This window comes from Boleophthalmus pectinirostris, unplaced genomic scaffold, assembly GCF_026225935.1.
Source record: "Boleophthalmus pectinirostris isolate CB_2022bp ecotype Guang Dong unplaced genomic scaffold, ASM2622593v1 HiC_scaffold_8, whole genome shotgun sequence".
NCBI classification, from domain to species: Eukaryota; Metazoa; Chordata; class Actinopteri; order Gobiiformes; family Gobiidae; genus Boleophthalmus; species Boleophthalmus pectinirostris.
In genome coordinates, this window is record NW_026571515.1 from 35854420 (window position 1) to 35873173 (window position 18754).

Below are 18754 nucleotides of genomic sequence, written 5' to 3' on the forward strand. Positions count from 1 at the left end.
ATTCTAAAGAACGAATGGTACACGGACCGGTATTAAACCTTTCTATCATGACAGAGACAAAACCAGACCAAGTTAGGGGTCAGATCTGTGGAGAGGCAACCCCGCTCAGTCAGAATGCCTGTTTTTCAAGGTATTTTGAGCTATAAAACCACCTGTAATTGGATAAATGTACTGTAGAGCTATTTAATGTCATACTGTGGAACATTCGAGGCAGAGCAATGACAAATCCACAGAAACAAGAAGGTCACGGACCACAACCAGAAAAGTTACACAATGCACCTTTAAGTGTCCAAAAAACAGTTCAAATTGCTTGAATAATGCATAATATAGGATCACTTCCTGTATTACATGACAACAGAAGGTAGACCAGAGTCTCAACTCGACCTGAATGTGCAGGCTCTGTGTGTTAAACATGTGTCAGTCAAACAAAACAACTCCACCTTTTGTTTTTCATGTGGAAACAACATTAGAACGTACATCAGAAAATACCACAATATAAGCCCTTTCAAGTGGTTCACATTCACAATATCAAATGTGTTACATCATTAGCTCACCACTCATCCCTCCACTACCTACGTTTAGTTCCAAATCAGCCAAAGCTGCGACACTGATTTCACTCAATGGCCCCACATAAACTGACAATTGGCTTTAATTCTGGATCTACAGGATCACAGGGGCCACTGTACAGAAGGCTGCTTTTCACTTGATTTTTTATTGCACACATTTTCTAATTCTTACATCTGTTACGCTGTCTTATGTTATTCTGGCTATTTCTCTTTACCTGTGCAAACACCTTCAAACTAGTGCCTCCATTCTTCACTTCTTTACAGATTTTTAAAGGTTCACCAAATCATTCAGATCTTGGGAAGTTAGCTTCAGTGAAGCTCATTGTTTCCTCACGCAAAGTCATGGCGTTTATAGGCCACGCATTCTTATTCATGGACATCAAACTCTCCAAAGCCTAACCCTGGAAAAGGCACGCTTCTTCTATCACAAGAGGGCGCTGTCTGCCAACTCAAAGGCCTGCTGCCTATGTGCCGTTTGCTTACTACTCTTGCGTTCTTCCAAGTCCGCTCTCCCTTCTTGTAATAGGCCCAGTTATTAGGCAATCAAAAGCACGAGGATATGTTTAGGCCACAGGAAGTCACCAAATTCACCTGCAGCCTGCCACACCCTGAGCAGACCGCTCCAAAAAACAGCCTGCTTTATCCTACACAAACAGAGTCCATTTCTTACTTTCTGTGTTTCCTTCCAAAAATAATGTTTTACCTATTCTCAAATGAAAACAAAGTGAAAGATGAGCTCAGATTTCTACATTCACATTTGCAGATGGTGACCTGTGCACAGATCCAACAGAAATAAGCTTTTGTTTTGCTCCTCCTCCTTGTTCAGGTCACAAACAGATCAGAATTCTGAATATTGTACAAGCCTCTAAAGCCACTGGACCTTCCACAGTTCTCACAGATGACCTGAAGGATATTGAAGTTGGTGCTGACCCAGTTAACAATAAGAAAATGACTACTTTAAAACAAATAACTACACTAGGCCTTATATTGAACAAAGTGTCCATGCTTTATTAGGGCTCCTGTCTGTCTTCTTGTTACACTGGGGTTAGTTCTGGTCTTACTGAATGGGCTCTTGCACCTTTGCTCGTGCACTGGACATCCAAATGATGGTTCATGTATATTGTGCACTGTCCCTGTCTCTTTAAATAAACTAATGTGTCTAGTGCTAACACCAGTGCTCTATAGAAGCAGTATGGCAGTAAGAAAACATATATGTGACAGTGGCATATCAGTGTTATGTAATGAAAAAATGTTGACATTTCTTTGAGAAATCTTCTCATGAGATGTATTTGATGATGATGATGATGGTGTAAACAAACAGTCTCCTTCATGACTTCATTGCTCTTCTGTTTTTACTCTAAGTCACTAGCCCTCCTCACAGATGCACTACACCAGACTTGGGACTAATACTGACTCTAGGCTTTATGTCTGTGCTTATAGGCTTATAGACTAGACTTTATGTCTGTGCCTCCTCTGCTGGCTCCTCCAGGACCTCAGGGACCTTGATCATCTTCAGCGCCACCTTCTGGTCAGTGGCGGGCTTGTGGCTCAAGGAGACCACTTTGAAGGCTCAGAGGCCAAGATCCTTCTTCACTTCGCTCTTCTTCATAATGCTCTGAGTTGGAGATGATGGTGTTACCCATGGCAACCAGGCCTCTACAGGCAGAGGAAAGGTTTAAAAGGCAAATATTATGAACACTGATATAAAGAGATGATCCTGTCACAGTTTGTTGATTGTAAGTGGAATGACTTCACATGGCCATTAATGTCCTGTTCAAATTGCACAGCTGTCAGAGCATGTACCATAGAGCCGGAGCCTCTAGCCTGTAGCTCAGGAGCCCCCATTTCTCTTGTAGTTTTCCCACAATTTCACTTTGTAAGTTTAGGCACAATGCCTTGAAATGCATCAAAGCCATGGGGCTGTCCTGGCCACAGCACTGTGTTCTACAGCGAGCTCAAACCTGGAATCATATCATTTTGACATGAGAAGCCCCCACACAGTATGGTTTTAACATTCTTTCACTTGTAAAACAGGATTGCATAGTTGGTCTAAATGTGCTCCACAGACACTGAAAAGTCATTTGCACCAATAAAAAATGAAAATGCTTATAACTTTGGCATAGAACCTAATAGAACCAAGATTCCAAACATATATTGTACAGGTCCACGAGCACAGCAAAAATGGCACTGATATCTCTTGTAGTTTTCCCACAAGTTAACTTTTTAAGTTTCGGCACTTGAACTCTCCATCTCCTTCTAAGCAGCTCACCAAAGGATTTCTTATATGTGTCAGTTTGATGCTTAACTTTGTGCCAGTAATGGTTTATGCTTTACAGGCATTTAACTGTACTCCATCTACAGCTCTCTGTGGCTCTTATATTTACGCCATTTCTTGTGACGGCTAAAATGAGTTGCTCTGGCAGTTTCATTTTGTAAAGGAGCTCACTGGAGGGAAAAGGCTGGAGACCCCTGTCAGGGCCTTTCTCCAGCAGCCACTGGATTCTCATTCACACACTTTTGACATTTGAACTCAACTAAATCAGGACTAGAACAGGACCAGTGTGAATGTGGACCTAATATCTTTACATTGCCTTCAGAGGAACTCAAATTATTTTGTTCTGGGAGTTGACGCTTGTCTGTGATTGGCTGAATTCACCTGCCACTCATTTAAAGCATGAAGGTGGTGACCAATAGTACAAGTGGGTGAGACAAAGTGGACTGAGAGTAGACTCCAACATTACTACTTTCCATAAAGTAGTGAAAGAACAAGACACATAATAATGCTCCAGTGTAAATCAAAGGAAACTTCAGTGTGTTGAACGTAGAACAAGGTCACCTGGTGCATATCCATCCACAGCCCGTGTACTGTACACATGTAGTTCACTGTTTGCACCTCAGAGTTTCTTTAAACAAGTCATAGTAACATGAAAATATGTGTGAAATAAAAGAAAGTACTTCAAATCTGAAGAAAAGCCTATTTCATAAATATACACTTGAGTGAACTGAGCGTGTTTCCATTATGCAAATTCTATGCAATATGTCATGGAACTAGCTCTATTAATTTGTTATGCTTACTGTGTATATATTGTTTATTTTCTTGAATCAATAATAATAATAATAATAATAATAATAATAATAATAATGTATGTTTTATATATGTGTGTAGAATCATTTACCTTCATGGAAGAATATATTTTTTAAATTACTTTATTTTTAGTCATACCTTTTTTTCTTTAATGTCCATAAATTCATTTGGTTGCAATTTTTGTTTAATAAGCAGGGGCAGACTGGCCATCTGTGTGTTCTGGAAAAGTCCAGAATGATCTACTGGCCATCAGCCGTGGTAACAGCAGAGGGCGCTAATACGATCATTTGCCTTTTTGTCAAGCATAAATTGCATAGGCCTAAAGTAGCAATAAGTGACAGTGTTAAGTGATATTAATATGCAAAATATATGTATAATGAAAACTGTGAACCATGCAATCTTGAAATTGAGTCATTCATTCATTTATTTTATTAATACATTTGGTGTGTGACGTAGAGTTTTTGTGTGAAATTGAAATACATTTTTAAAAATGAAATTTGATTTAAAAATATATTTTTTCAGCAGTGTGACAATGAGAGTAAAACTTAAAGAGGAGCTGTTTCTAAGGGGTATTAACTGTAACACATCACATATTTAGATCACCATGTTACCTTTTATTGTTTTAAGTTTGATTCTTTTAAGTTTCATATTTGTTTTTGACACTCTGAGTCTCTACTCACTTTGTTCTCACTCCCCTTCAGAGTATCACAACACAAGCAGTGTGCATCTGCTAATGAAACTACTGCACATCACATCACGTTTGTCAAGTGTACAGTTTTGTATTTTGTTTTTGTATGTTTATGGAGAATTGTCTGTTTAACTTAAAGCTCATAATACAGACCTTTAAACAAATGCATTCACGCACACTTAGTTAAATCAAAGTGTTTTGTTTTTTTATTAGAAAGTTGAAAAAACGGCAGTAGGTACATAGGACCTCTATTGTCTACGGAACGGACAGGTCTGGAACAAAATCGAAGCGAAATAGATTCCACAAAATACAAAAAACAAAAATAAATAAATAATAAAAATCATTACAATTACACATTTATGGAATATCGAAGCCATTTCTCTTGGGTTATTATTGCTGGAATATATTAAACGCATAATCTTTTAAAACAGACATTTGTCCAACCTTCAGCGGTCGTAAAACAATAAGAAAAAAAAAAATTTAAACTTGTTTTTTTTTTTTACATTATATGAGTTCAAAATCTTGGACATTCGATAAAAAGGAGCTGTGTTTTTTAATACATTTCTCAGTGAAATTGTAACAGATTTAACTGCTTTCCTTCAGGTGGACAAAAAAACTGCAAAAAGTTGCATTAAATGACTTGAATTCAAAATATTGATAAGTTTGGATATAATTGGATATTTTTCCTAATAGGGGCCATGTTACCACGATACTAACATTTGCTAAGGAATAGCCTCGATACTCAATACTAATTCTGATACCATGATGATTATAAAAACACAATTTAGACAATAGAATGTGATTTTCAACATTAAACAGTAGAACTTTCTTTTCTATTCCCATTTGGTCTTATATTTGTGTACTCCCTCAGTGGTCCAGGTAGGCTCCATAGTGGTCCATGGGTGTATACTTGTCTATGTGCTCTTATACTTGTTCTGATACAGCTCAAGATCATTCTAAAGCTACAAAATTTATCCAATTGTGTCATTTATCCAGCAAGTAACTACTCGAATAGTCTCATTACATACAATAAAAAGCCCAACCTTCCAAGTCACCGATACCCGACACAGCTCATTTTTCTGGATAGGTGCTGATATTCAGTATTGGTGCATCCCTAAAACTGTTTATTTATTTATTTATTTATCCAAACATTATGATATTATGTCATAGAATTCTTATTACATCTAATTAAAGGCCCAACCAGGACATCAGCTTAATCCTCTCATTCTTCTGCTGGAAGAAGTACTCCATTTTATTACTTAAGTAAAAGTACAGAGACCAGAGCAAAAAATACTCAAGTATAAGTTAAAGTGACACAAATCTTAAGTACTGAAGTATCTGTTTAAAAATGTACTTAAAAAATAAAAAGTATTTTGCACAGCTGTTGAAATGTAATACAGCTCCAAATGTAACAATTTTTATCAAGATTTGTGCTCAACAGAAACAACTGAATTAATGTTTTTTTCCTAGCCATTTTATTTGTATTTGTAAAACACAGATACCTGAAACTGTGCTACTTTTACAGTTGCACCACTATTCTTCAGTATCAGTGCCAATATTCAACACCAGTATCGGTATAGTTGCATCCCTAGAATCTACTCAAATCTTAATAAATATTCTGAATTCAAGTCATTTTAACACATTTTTACATTTGACTTTTGCAGTTTTTGACAAATAAGTTAAAACGTCAACAAGGACATTACAGTCTTTGTGCTTCAGTCCTGTACACGTGAAATGTCAAAGTTCTTTCGTCAAATTGTGAAAAAGATTTGACGCTTTTATTGGAGTGGCTTTGGGCTTGTTTAATCCTGAGGAGATCAGCTTTCCAGTTGCGATAGAGCCAAAAGTGAAACAACAACAACAACCAACGCGTTACCAGAAGGTTTTTAGTTCAGTTTTCATCCTCAAAGATGGAGCAGCAGCATCACAGTAAAATTGGAGTCTATATTCAAATCAGTTGCATTCATGTTTTTGAATTGAGTCATGACACAGCATCAGATGGAGGGCAGGGGGCGCTATACAGGAAGAGAGATCAAAACTGAAAATTCATAAATATTGAACCTAATACTTAAATATATTGTCTTATTATCCCAATGTGCTTGACAAGTAGCACCACTTTTTAAGCTACTGTGAAAAAATAATTTAACTTTATTTTTTGATTTGTGCTGATCGAGAAGAACTGTGAGCCCATTTTTGTTTTGTGTGGATTGGCCCGATAATTATGGAAATATTAACCATAAACCAGGTCAACAAATCTGCATTAAAAAAAAATCTTAAATAGCATATTCTGTGCTGTTTTTAAAGATGCACTGTGTAACTTTTCTGGTGGACGGGTGTGCAATCTGTTTGTCTCCATGGAGATGTTAACACTTTGCCTAGAATGTTCCACTGTAAGGCATTAATGTATTTACATGGAGGCAAGCAACTAATGCAACCAGGCCTAGACATTTCTTTAGGGATCAAAATGCAAGATATGTTTCAATGCCATATTGTGGAATATTCCAAACAATAACATCTCCATGGCGGCAACCAGAAAAGTTACACAGGACAGAGTTAACTTTGCCTGACCATCTAGTCCCTCCTACGATGTTGGGATTGGACCATAATGCACAACAAAAAAATGTCCTTACTTTGGACGGTCCAATCACAGCCGTTAATTTGTGTCACATGTCTCTCAAATGTGGAAGACATCTCCTTATGAACATTCTTGTATCATTCAAAACAAAATCTATAATTGATACTTTGCAGTCACGTCACCCTAGGGGTACTCTAAATGTATCTATATGATGGAATGTTCAGCAGTTACCATAGTGACACATTGCAAACACTGTTAAAAGTCTGAAGACCTGAAACGAAAGAAAAAAATACAAAATGGATTTAAACAGCACATTTTGTCTGAACAAAGAGTGACTGGAAAACTGTTGGCTAATGCTAGCTAGCTGTGACTGTAATTTTATTTGAGATGGACTCGATTAACAGCACAAATTATACAGACAGAGCATGCCTACAGTTAGCATCACACCTCCAGAGAATGTTGGCTGCAAAGTATCAATACTTTTTTACCTCAGTACCCCATGCGAAATCAGGGAGACAGGATACACTTCCAGACCCACTCATCTTTATAAAGTATTGTCAAAGCATACAGTTTTCAGTGGACAGATAATCATTCACTCATGTTGATATTTTGAGATCATCTTTGCAGTGTAGAACTTCGCTGCCCTCCATCTGAACTTTAATCCACGCTTTTCTTCCTCTTCTGACTCCACTCTTCACCTCTGTCCGTGCTCCGAGTGGGTCTTGGGTGGGTGTTAGGTGGGCTCTAGGCTCCCTGGTCCACACCTGTTCAGCCCTGGCTGCCACAGGAGGAGAGGCTGTCGTACAGGGAGTCACTCAAGGACTCGGGGGTCTCTAGGTTCTGGGGTCTGTTGGGTGATAGGGGGTCCAGGCCAGGTTGGTTCATCTCAGGGACACTTGGAGCACGACTCTTCCCCCGACGGCTCACTCCGCTCTGGGCAGGCACGGGCAGGCTGCCTGGGTCCACTGCACGACTGGAGGAAGGACCGCTGGGCTTCAGGTTCTGAAATAAACAGCAATATTAAGGTGAAAAATGTACACCATTGCTACAGCAATTAACAATTCAGAATAATATGAATGGTGAAAACTCCTAAAAATTGCACTTATAAACTGAAAGATAAACCCATGAGTAAGAAGAATATTAAAAGATGCACTCTGTAATTTGTCCATTTAAGGGTCTGTGACTTGCTTGTCTCATGGAATCAAGTGGATGGCACTACCTGGAAAAGTTACAGGGCAGATCTATGGAGAGGCCTACATAAAATAACAATGTATGTAATTTTGCACAATAATATTTGTAGTTAAATAAATGCAATACAGAAGTGTAATGCCATACTATGGAACATTCCAGGCAAAGCAATAACATCTCCTTGTAAACAAGCAAGTGAACACCAGAAAAGTCACACAGTTCACCCTGCCCAGTTTTATGTTATGTTTCACAAATATACTGGTATTTCATTTTACATAAACATATCAACATTTTAACTGAAATCATCTAATGTGATGCGACTGCTGCTGTGATACTGGGCTATAAATAAAACGATTGAATTTTGCAGATATTTCCAGTGTCCTTATGTAACGCCTCAGGTTCATCCATGTGTGAATCAGCTGATAAATTATTTGTAAAGTCAGAAAGTGTTTTTATTATGTAAGAGGCGAGAGCTGGTTTAAAAATGCATCGCTCTAAAAGCAACTTGGCCACGTGACCCCAGGCTTCAGTGTGAGCTGAAAATACTGCACTGGACAAAAGAACCTCTAAAGTTTCATCTTTGAACTGAGGACAGATCAGGTCTTTTTTTAACCCCTGTTAAGTAAAAACATTCAGGGAAGTTTATATTTTTGCACTGCTGCTGACAGAGAAGATGCTGAACTTTGTGTCAGTTTTTGTTTCATGTAGACAGACCCAGTAATTACATCAATATGCACCATAAACCAGGTCAACATGCATTTGCATAGTGACAATTCTTAGTCTGGACAAGTGGTGCTGTGAAAACAGCATTTTCAGTAGTCACTGAAACAGTGAGGACTTTATTTATTTATTATTTATTTGATTTTATTAAACACATAGAATTCTGACATGTGTACTCATACAAAACGACCACTTTTTCATATGGAGACATATAAGTAGTAGACCCACCGCTCTGTAGGGGGAGCTGTAGGGCAGAGGTTCCTCCTCCTCTTCCTCCACAGCCAGGTACACCTCGGCAGGACCGGCAGGAGCCTTCAGGTTTGGGAACGTCCATGTTTTAGTGCGTGGAGAAAACACACTGGCTCCTTCTTTATCTGAGTAGGAATACAAAAGAACTGTGATTAAGACCATGGTTTATGGTTTGACTTCAAAGAGCCCTGTAGAGCCCCCTTCTTATGCAGCTTAAAGCTGTACCTTCTCTGATGAGTCCAGCAGTCCTGCCCTCCTGCCCGTGCCCGTATGGAGCAGAGGGCATCAGGGCTTTGTGTGGGGCATAGCAATCGTCCTGTGATGGAGCCTCTCTCTCCAGAGTCCTGGACCTCCTGCCCGCTCGACCAGGAGAGGAGCCATGGTGAAGGCCTCTACCAGCCGCTCCACTGCTGCACTCAGGGAGAGGGAAGGTCCCTATGCCACTGTCCAGGGTGTATGTGGAAGCACCCGAGCCCGCTGAGAGAGGGAGAGGGGGGAGGATGGAGGAGAGAGGGAGAAGGGGAGAGGAGAGGGGAAGATTTACAGATTGTGGAGAAGGAGAGAAAGACAAAGAGAAATTTTATAAAATTAAAATCAAACACAGGAATGATGTCCATTTACACAAACAAAACCAAAGAACAAAATATTTCATAAGCTTCGTTAGCACTGGTTAAGACCTGTTCTAGTCCTGGTTTAGTCCTGGTCTAGTCCTGGTCTAGTCCTGGTCTAGTCCTGGTCTAGTCCTGGTCTAGTCCTGGTCTAGTCCCAGTTTGGTCCCTACTTTGATGAGGTGTGTGTGAACGCCACCTTAGGAAGTAAATGGATCAGGATTTCTTTGAGCTTATATTATCGAAACTCTTTGTCACCTGCAAAATGCTGGACTGAGTCGGCCAGATTCTCGTCAGATGTGACGTTTGCGATTCTCTCGGTTGCCTGAAAAACAAAGCACATATTTAAAACCATGAGAGAGGGATCAAATAATACTATTACTGTCTTCTTGTCTTCTGATAAAAATCACTTATCCTAACACTGTTTTTATATTAAAGCCCCAGTGTGTACCTTTTCCATGTCGTCTCTGCTGTGGAGGATGTCGCTGTGGAACATGGGTTTGGAGGTTTTACAGTCAAAGGAGAGACGACGCTGAGGCAGACACACCACCTCTTTACCGTCCACTCTGAATAAAGACAACAACATCAGCTTTTTAATATGACATATGGGTTTCAAACTTCACATTTACATATGCACGTGTCTTGCTCACACAGTGAATATGCAATGGCAGTACTCTGAAAATTCGAAGATCCTACATGGTGCAAAACTGACTCTTGTTATAGTCTATTATAATGCTGTTACCTCTTAAAAACATACCTGGATTTGTATTGTGTTTCATTCTCACACGAGTATCTGTCTACATCTCCAAAGCTCAAAATGTGCTGTTCCACCTAACAGCTGCCTTTTACATTTAGTTCAGTAAGGATGGGCATTTCCAAAGCTGAAATCACCGAAATGATTCTAGTGCGGGTGTATAGAGTTTAAAAATACAGTGGAGAAAGAATTCAGCCAAAATTTAGTTAAGTTTGTGTGTTAAATATTTGTGAGTGAAACAAAACACAACTCCAGGTAAGTTTGCGATAAGAAAACATTATAACATTAACATTAACTGCAATCCCCCTCTCACCTGTTGAGTAGTTGTTGCATGAAGTTGTCAGAGCGCCCCCCTCTGTACATGACAGCGAGTTGCCCCTGGCTCTGGTCCATCACCACTTCACACGAATGCCCCCTGCTCTGTCTCTCCACAAACTGCCTCTCCTCCTCTAGCGCCCTCCGCAGGCCCTCTGCTTTCTCCATGAGTGTCGAGATATTCAGCCCCTCCACGCCCTCTTTACACCGGCTCGCCACCTTCACAGAGTCCCTGCCCACGGACGGTATATTTATCTTCCATTCACGCTTCTCGTCTTTTGCTTTCACTCCGTCAGTTTTGCGACTTAACGCTGGTAGCTTGCTTTTTTTCAAACCGAACCAACTCGCAATGCCATTGGACGTTTTTTGTTTCACCTCTCCAATTTGCACAACTTTATCTTGCTCTTTTAACATATTCTCTTCGATTCCTTTCATAACTTTTTGCTCGATAGCAGATTGTGGACTTGTAGCTGGTTGCGCCGGCTTCTCGGGTTGGATTTCCACAGGTGGCTTCGGTGGAGGAGGCGGTAAGCTATCTCCAAATATGGGATTTTTCTTGCCTTTCCCGCTAATTTTTGTGCGTTCTTCCGATTTGGACGAATATCTGGGTGTTTCAGGTGGTTTGCTCATCCTCTGAACAGAACTCGGACATGGCTTTGATGGTGATTTGGGTGGGATTTTGTTTGGACTATTCGTCGTCTTCACATTGTAAGCCAAGTTCAATGATCCGGGACATTTTATATTATTGCGTAGAACTTGTGGTGCGTCTGTAATGGGCGAAGGAAGACCAATTTTGCTTTTCGAGCCATCCGATTTCGGTAACTCTTGCTTAGCGCCTCCTGCTGGTGATTGCTGAGATTTCACGCCTTGTTCGAACATTGGCATTGCATATTTTAAACCTCTTTCGTTAACTTTTTTCCCATCTGATTCTGCATATTTTGAGTACTTCTCCTCCTTTTGGATTTCGGTAGCTTGTTGCCTATCTACCGTCCTAACATTTCGCTCTTCAATAATTTCACCAAAACTCGCAGTCTCCACTTGTTTCATTCCAACTTGCAAATCCTCTGAACTCCTTAGCTTACCCAGTGCAGCTAAGCGCTCTTTAAACGCATGTTGGCTTGGATCTCCTTGCGATCTCACTGCTACTACGCTAGGTCTTTTAGGTATGGACGACGCTTCTGACCTTCTTGTTGGTGGAGGAGGCTGCGTTGTCATGGGAATCGCACCAGCAAACCCATCTTTTGCATCTTGCTTCTCAATCGGACGTGCAAAGTTGGCCGTTTGTGCTTTGAGGGCGGGTTGACAAACGGGTAAGCTTTGTTGATTGACCCAGACTGGACTATCTGAATCCTCGTCATCCGATGTGGTGTCCGTTGTAGAAGATGAGGACTGTTTACGCTCATTTGAGGCTTTTAAGACGGATTCTGGCAAAGATTTGACCAGCTTTCTTTCTCCTATGCTTGTTTTGATTTGTGGGATCGTCCTTTTCTCAACTTCGCTACCTTTCGCCACACTGGTCTGGATGTCGCAGATGTTCTCGTAATGTGGAATTGCTTGCGGAATTTTCAAAGGAGCAGGATTAGTAGTAGTAATAGTTGTAGTAGCAGCATTGGAAGAGGGAGCGACCATCTTTGCTTTAGCTGGACTTGCGTAATCTTTTTCGGGTAGAGTATCTTCGGATTGTGGTGGAGAGGTTGGAGCAGAGTGTGTAGCCGGATACGATTCCGATCTGGTTGGAGGAGGAGGAGGCTGCCTACACCTTTCTGTAGTAGTCGCTCTCCGTGTTGGTACCGGAGAATGGTAAACCTCGTAGTTATTTGTGCGACAGGGAATTCTGGAATTTCGGGTTAGCTGCGGGCTTAATCGGACCGCGGACGCATTTGGATTTGGTTGGCATTTTTCCGTGATGTTCGGAATCTTGAGGAATTTGAGGAGTTTGGACGGGGAGTTGATGGCAACCGTTTTGACATCGCTGAGGCAGGAGGAGCTGGGGCTGATGGAGGAGGAGGCACGGACAGAGGGGGGATCTGAGGTGTCTCTCTCTGGGATGAGGGGGGAGGAGTTGGGGTCAGACTCAGTAGAGGGGTGGGGAGAGGGGGAGAAACCAGTCAGCTCCTCTGGAACAGCCACTCCTGTGTCTGGGTCCTGGGGAAAGGTAAAGATAGCAGATTTAGTATAATATCTTTTTATTCTTCAGTTTTTCACACATGTAAAAACAATGAATGAAAAAGCAAATTAAGTCCATTATTCACCAATTTCTGTTGACCCTCGGGCTTGGTAAATTGGTCCAAATTACCATAAACAACACTTTATACTGTCATTTTCATAAATATACCTTCCATCCATGCAATATAAAACATTTGAGTGTATCCCATTGTGGTTCTAAGCCTGAATAAAGGTTTGGTAGCTCATAATTTCAGTGAGGCCCTTGATGAAAATAGCATTAGACATTAATAATATAATATATATAATAATATATATAAATATATACATAATTCAATAAGTCTGACATTTGTTTACAATAGCTACTGCAACTAATGCATTCAATAGCGGCATTTCTGTCATGCTTCAGGCAAAGGCAGCTGTTTCTTAACCTGGCACACACATGACTAATGTGTCTCACTCAGAACTGAGTTATGTACATTATCAATCTGGAGTGGAATGTTTAGATGAATAAGCTGATTGGCAGAAAAATCAAACTTGAGTTAAATTTAGTTCAGAGGTGTCTTTCCTCCTATAAATGCAAAAAATATCTGTTTCTGATCAAATAGGCTGAAGTAAGTATGCTGCTGGCCCTTTCGTTTGTTTTGGTTTGTGCGCACACCTTAACTACAAAAACTACCAAACTACAATGCCGCTCTGTGATTGGTCTGAAATGCTGGAGGCCAAGCCCAATCCTAACAGTGTGAATTCATTTTAAAGATGCAAAAAACCCAAGGCACTCATTGGTTAAAATAAATTGCCTTTATTAATTTACGGCATGTCTTAATGGGCAACTTATAAAGTCTCAAAGCGTTTCAGCCTGTGCCTTTCCTCAAGGGACAAAGTGTAAATTCATTATTGTGGCCAGGTTAAGGGATTTTGATTTTCTTCTCATTTAAAACTCATTATTTCAGGTGAGTTCTCGAAATAGTAATTGAAATTCCTCACATCATTTTGCCCCATTTAGAAGCCTGCTAAATAGATTACCTGAGTACCCTCCAGCTCCTCCTCTCTTTCCCCAGTCTCAGCCTCTTGCCCTGGGTCGCTCTGCTGCAGGTGTGCGTCAGTCTTGGAGCTCTGTTTGGAGGTGCCCACAGCCTCTGCTCTACTCTTCCCCACAGGGCCTTCACTGGATGAGGCTGTAGCCCCTCCCCCTACTCCTCCTCCTCTCTGTACATTCGTGGAAGCGCACACACTTTTACATGCTTTCGGGGGACTCTCTGGTGGGCTCCTCTTGCAGTGAGAGCAACACTTGATGCCCTCCTCAGATTGGGCGCCGTCCCCGTTGAGTTGTGGGTGCTCTGTCTCTGGGCGGGGGGAGCAGTGGCAGTGGGTATGGGTGTGGTGAGGTTTACACTGCAGAGAGTGAGGGTCTGCTGAGGCCAGGACAGCTTCTGTGAATGAGGAAAGGGTAATTGTGAGAAATTTACTTAAAGGTGCACTGCAGAACTTTTTTATTCCAGACAAAACAATAACATCTCCATGGAGACAAAAATTTTGACATATTAGACTATCAGAATTTGAACACTATATTGATCTGATATTATTTCACCCCTGATCCAGTCCTGGTTCAGTCCTAATCCAGCTCTTTAGTCCTGGTATAGTCCTGGTATTGTCCTGGTTTAGTCCTGGTTTAGTGCCAGTTTTGTCCCAACCTATATCTGAACTATCCACGGTTTCTGGTGTCACCTGTAGACTTTGAGTACTTGGCTGTAGTCACAGAAGGGCAGACTAATTCAGTCCTGGTTTAAACCTAGTTTAATCCTGGTTCAGTTCTGATTTAATCATGGTCCAGTCCCTTGTCTAGCCCTGATTTATACCTGATCCAGTCCTTGGTCTGGCTGTAGACTAATTCAGACCTGGTCTAATCTCTGGCCTATTCTTTGTTCAATCTAATTTAATCCGGGTTTAGCTCTGATCCAGTCATTGTCCAATCCTAGTCCTGGTTTATCTCCGGTCTCTGGTCTCACCTGTGGACTTGAGCACCTGGCTGTAATCGCAGAAGGACAGGCTGGTCGCCGAGGGGTGGAACTTGAGTGGGTCTGTCTCCTCCATCTTCCTCAGGACCTCCAGGATGTGGGCCTTCTTCTTAAAGAACGGAGAGAGAGCGTCCATGGAGGTGTGAGCGCTGCGAGCCGGAGAGGCGTGCTGAGGCCGGACAGCGTTAGCCTGAGAGGAGGCAAAAGAGGCTGTCAACATGAGAGATACAAAGTACAGAGGTACTGTGTCAAATGGACTTTTTGATGAGGCATCATTACAACATGGATATAAACCTCTAAAAACTTGACTGAAGTGATTTTATATGTCATCCATGCATGTTTGAGTAATCTAGCAATCTCTACCAGGCCCTATTCGCCTGGTAGAGATTGCTACTTTTTGCAAGTAGATTAGATAGATACTTTATTATCCAGAAGGAAATCTGTTTTTTAGCAGTACGTGCCTCAGCCCACAACCATATGTCCATGTTGCGGCATGACCATTTTTCTTAATTGTATCAAAGCAAGATATAAAACATTACACTACAACTTAACAAACTAGATATGATGTGCAGCAATTTTATTAGAGGAAAGCACACCAATATTTCTCTCAATGTTGTATCTGTCAGTTCAACATACACTATTTTGTGCTTTAAGTTGAAGCACTACTTTGTACTACTTATTATTTTGAAAAAAAATACTTTGTAGTCCCACAGGTGGTCGAGTGGCCAAAAGAGTGATCAATATAATGCAAAAGTCCTTTCCTGTTTAATCTGAAGTCATGAATGATGTGGAGACCTTTGGGTTTGTGCGCACAGGAAACAGACTGCAGCAGATTAGCAGCAGAGGAGCTTTTTAGAGAACAACAATGAAACCAGTCATATGTCAAAGTGCTTAATATAACTCTCTTTTAAAGGTTATACAGTATTCAAGACTTTTAAACTACTTTCGTACAACTTCGCTAAGGCTAAACTTGTCTGATCCCTGGGGCTTGCACACTGATGAGTCTTCAAAACTAGAATAGTACAACCCCCTTAAACTGACCTTGGCTTGTGCTTCTGTTTGTGCGGGCTCCTGCTTTGATTCATGGTGCTGAGGAGCAGTGAATTCTGGGAGAGGTCCAGTCTGAACCTGCAGAAAATGAACACAGGGAGGGTCAGGTCCAAAATAAGATCAGAGGTCATGGCAGGGAGGTCAGTATGGATCACACAGAACTACTGCATGTTTTATGTGGTAGCAGTGGATATATATATACCTAGTAGTATATATAGATAGTGAGTGGTTGGGGGTACATTAATTTTACCTGATAGTTAGTCGGGGTTGTTTTAAGATTAGTTTTATCTGATAATGGTTATATTAAATTATATTCTACCTGATAGTTAGTGGTGGGGTGGTTGGGCAGCTTCTGTTGGAACAGTTCACACAGAGCTCGGTTCTGTCTCTCCAAATCACAAACCAACATCTTCAGCTTAATACACTCCTCCCTCAGGTCCTGCACAAGAGAAAGTGTTTATATGTGTGTGTGTGTGTGTGTGTGTGTGTGTTTGTGTGTGTGCTGGGATGATGATCAACAAGGGAAACACAACAATCTATTTACACAAGGTTAAATGACCTGGAAGTGTGGGTTTTTGTCATTTCTATTATACATTATTCTGACTGATTAAAAGCACTTTATTGTGAAATTTACTCCATTAGCTGTCAAATTTTCTTACACCATTGAACTGTACAGTCTTTATTTTCAGTAGATGTTTTTGCTGCTCAGAGAAATACAGTTATTTGACAGTGTTACCTTCTGGTTGAGTAGAGCCTGTACCACGTGGTTGGCCACCTGTAATTACACACAGACGTTCTTCAGACTTTTCCTCAGGGACAAAAGTTTAATAAAGACTGAGATGATCTGACCTCATCCAGACAGCGCTCGTACGCCTCCCTCTGGCTCTCATTGGCCAACATCAGAGCTGAGTTCTCCGCCTGAAACAAAAAATACCATTATGGGGTTTAGAATAATGTTTTTTGAATTTTGAAACATAGACTGAAACAAATGTATACCGCTGACACAATAACTCTAAAGCAGGATTATTCCAAACATTTTCTAAATAGAATATTTAAATAAAAAAAAAAAACATGAGCTGCAATACATAGGGGAATGAAACACTCAATAGTAGTATGTATTTTTAATTGTGAGTTTTTATTTGACCCTCTACGTCTCAAACCTTATCGTAGTATAGAAAAATAACAAAAACATCTCCACAAGTACAAAGAGAAAGTACACATGATAAATAATGAACCCAAAAACTATTTTTCCATCCATTAAGTCAATATGGTAATAATAAAATATATGTGATCACTGCTTTTGGAACGTACCTTTAATATTGTACTATGCTATTGTATTAGCTCATATTAAAGCCAATTAAACATCAGGACTAATCTTTGTCTTTCATTAGGACTAAAAGAAAATGAGGTCTGAAAACTGCCTGGACATAAACGCTGGACTCTGACTTTGCTCATGTATTACTGTTACAGAGCTGATGTCACTGGGTTCCTGTTTGGTTCACGTCAGCCTGTGACAAAAGCACAGGACATAAAGTGCTGTAGACCTGTTTAAGCTGTATGTCTCTGTTGTGTTGTCTCACCTCGAGTTCCCTGAGTCGGTCCATGAGCTCGGAGCTGTTGTCCTCCAGGAAACTCTCCACATCGGCCTCTTCTCCTTCATCTGAGCCGAAGCCCTCCTCACTCACTCTCTGCTCCAGGGCATCTGACATAGCTCTCATCTGAAACAACAAACATGCAGGATCAGTACAGTAAAATGTACTACCATCACAACTGAACCTGTGCCAGAGCCTTAACCTACAGATAAGACACATACAAGTTTGTCTCATTGTCAGTATATGGACAGGCCATGCCTCATGCTCAGAACCACCAGATCAGAGAGTCATTTCAGGTTTAAACCAACTGGACTTCAGCATTGAAACTGGCAACCCAAACAAAAGACTCTCTTTCTGATTGGATAATCATCTTAAAGTAAAACATCAAATTATAACATAAATAACATGTCCCTCATGGCTAATGTTTTTGTAATTAAGAATAAATCAGTACTACAATAGTGATCAGTTAAAGTTATATTTGATGAACATGCACACCTCATATCTGGGGACACAGACAGATCATATTCATAGGAAATAAAATTTAAACATCTTAAATACATTAAAACACTAACCAATGACTAAAATAAAAAAGATTCCATTATCCTGCAGTGAAAGAGAGAGGGAAGCAGACTATGTTTATCTGTGTTGATCTGAATCATGTCATATGATCTCCTCAGAACCAGAACTCTGAACAACAGAGACTCAGGCACATTACAGCACTGACCTGTTTAAATGAGGGCACTTTGCTGATACAAAATAAATTAGAATCATCCACTTGGATATTACAGAAATATTTGTTTATTATCAAAGTGAGAAATGAGGTTTGTGTTTAGAGTTTGTATGTGTGCCCTGTCTGTCCATCCATGACCTTTGTGTATTAAACCTGAAGGTGAGTGACAGCAGCATTAGAGTACACGCAGCACATTCCAGAGTCAGGTGTGAATCTGAAACAGTCTCTACTCCACACACAGACATGTCCCCTTTAACCTTTTGTTTCAATGGAAATGATAGCAAAATGATAGATTCATACATTATTGTGCGAATATTCTATTCTAATATATAATATACTAATATTAGCAGTGAAACAAGGACACTGCAAGCTTCTATCCTTTGTCAGGTGAATAATACACCATAACCTTAAACCCTAACCATGTTCTTATATTGGTTTGTCTTCAACTACAGA

At 40.4% G+C, this 18754-nt stretch overlaps 2 protein-coding genes across 2 annotated transcripts in view; one reads left to right on the plus strand and one right to left on the minus strand.

The window, feature by feature from the left end:
- The window catches only part of LOC129412354 (uncharacterized), a 9708-nt gene extending 7512 nt beyond the window's left edge, over positions 1-2196 (plus strand). Inside the window, exons 5-6 of the mRNA XM_055165941.1 lie at positions 1393-1484; positions 2056-2196. Coding sequence (XP_055021916.1) covers positions 1393-1484; positions 2056-2196 — 233 coding nt within the window. The remainder of the gene's footprint in view (positions 1-1392; positions 1485-2055) is intronic.
- A 2326-nt stretch (positions 2197-4522) lies between these two features.
- The window catches only part of nckap5l (NCK-associated protein 5-like), a 52505-nt gene continuing 38273 nt past the window's right edge, over positions 4523-18754 (minus strand). Inside the window, exons 3-15 of the mRNA XM_055165820.1 lie at positions 17560-17697; positions 16829-16897; positions 16716-16754; positions 16299-16418; positions 15971-16057; positions 14921-15119; positions 13938-14344; positions 10747-12893; positions 10131-10245; positions 9938-10004; positions 9297-9548; positions 9051-9196; positions 4523-7916 (exon numbers count right to left, since the gene is read on the minus strand). Of these exons, the coding sequence (XP_055021795.1) occupies positions 7683-7916; positions 9051-9196; positions 9297-9548; positions 9938-10004; positions 10131-10245; positions 10747-12893; positions 13938-14344; positions 14921-15119; positions 15971-16057; positions 16299-16418; positions 16716-16754; positions 16829-16897; positions 17560-17697 (4020 nt within the window). The 3' untranslated portion in view covers positions 4523-7682. The remainder of the gene's footprint in view (positions 7917-9050; positions 9197-9296; positions 9549-9937; positions 10005-10130; positions 10246-10746; positions 12894-13937; positions 14345-14920; positions 15120-15970; positions 16058-16298; positions 16419-16715; positions 16755-16828; positions 16898-17559; positions 17698-18754) is intronic.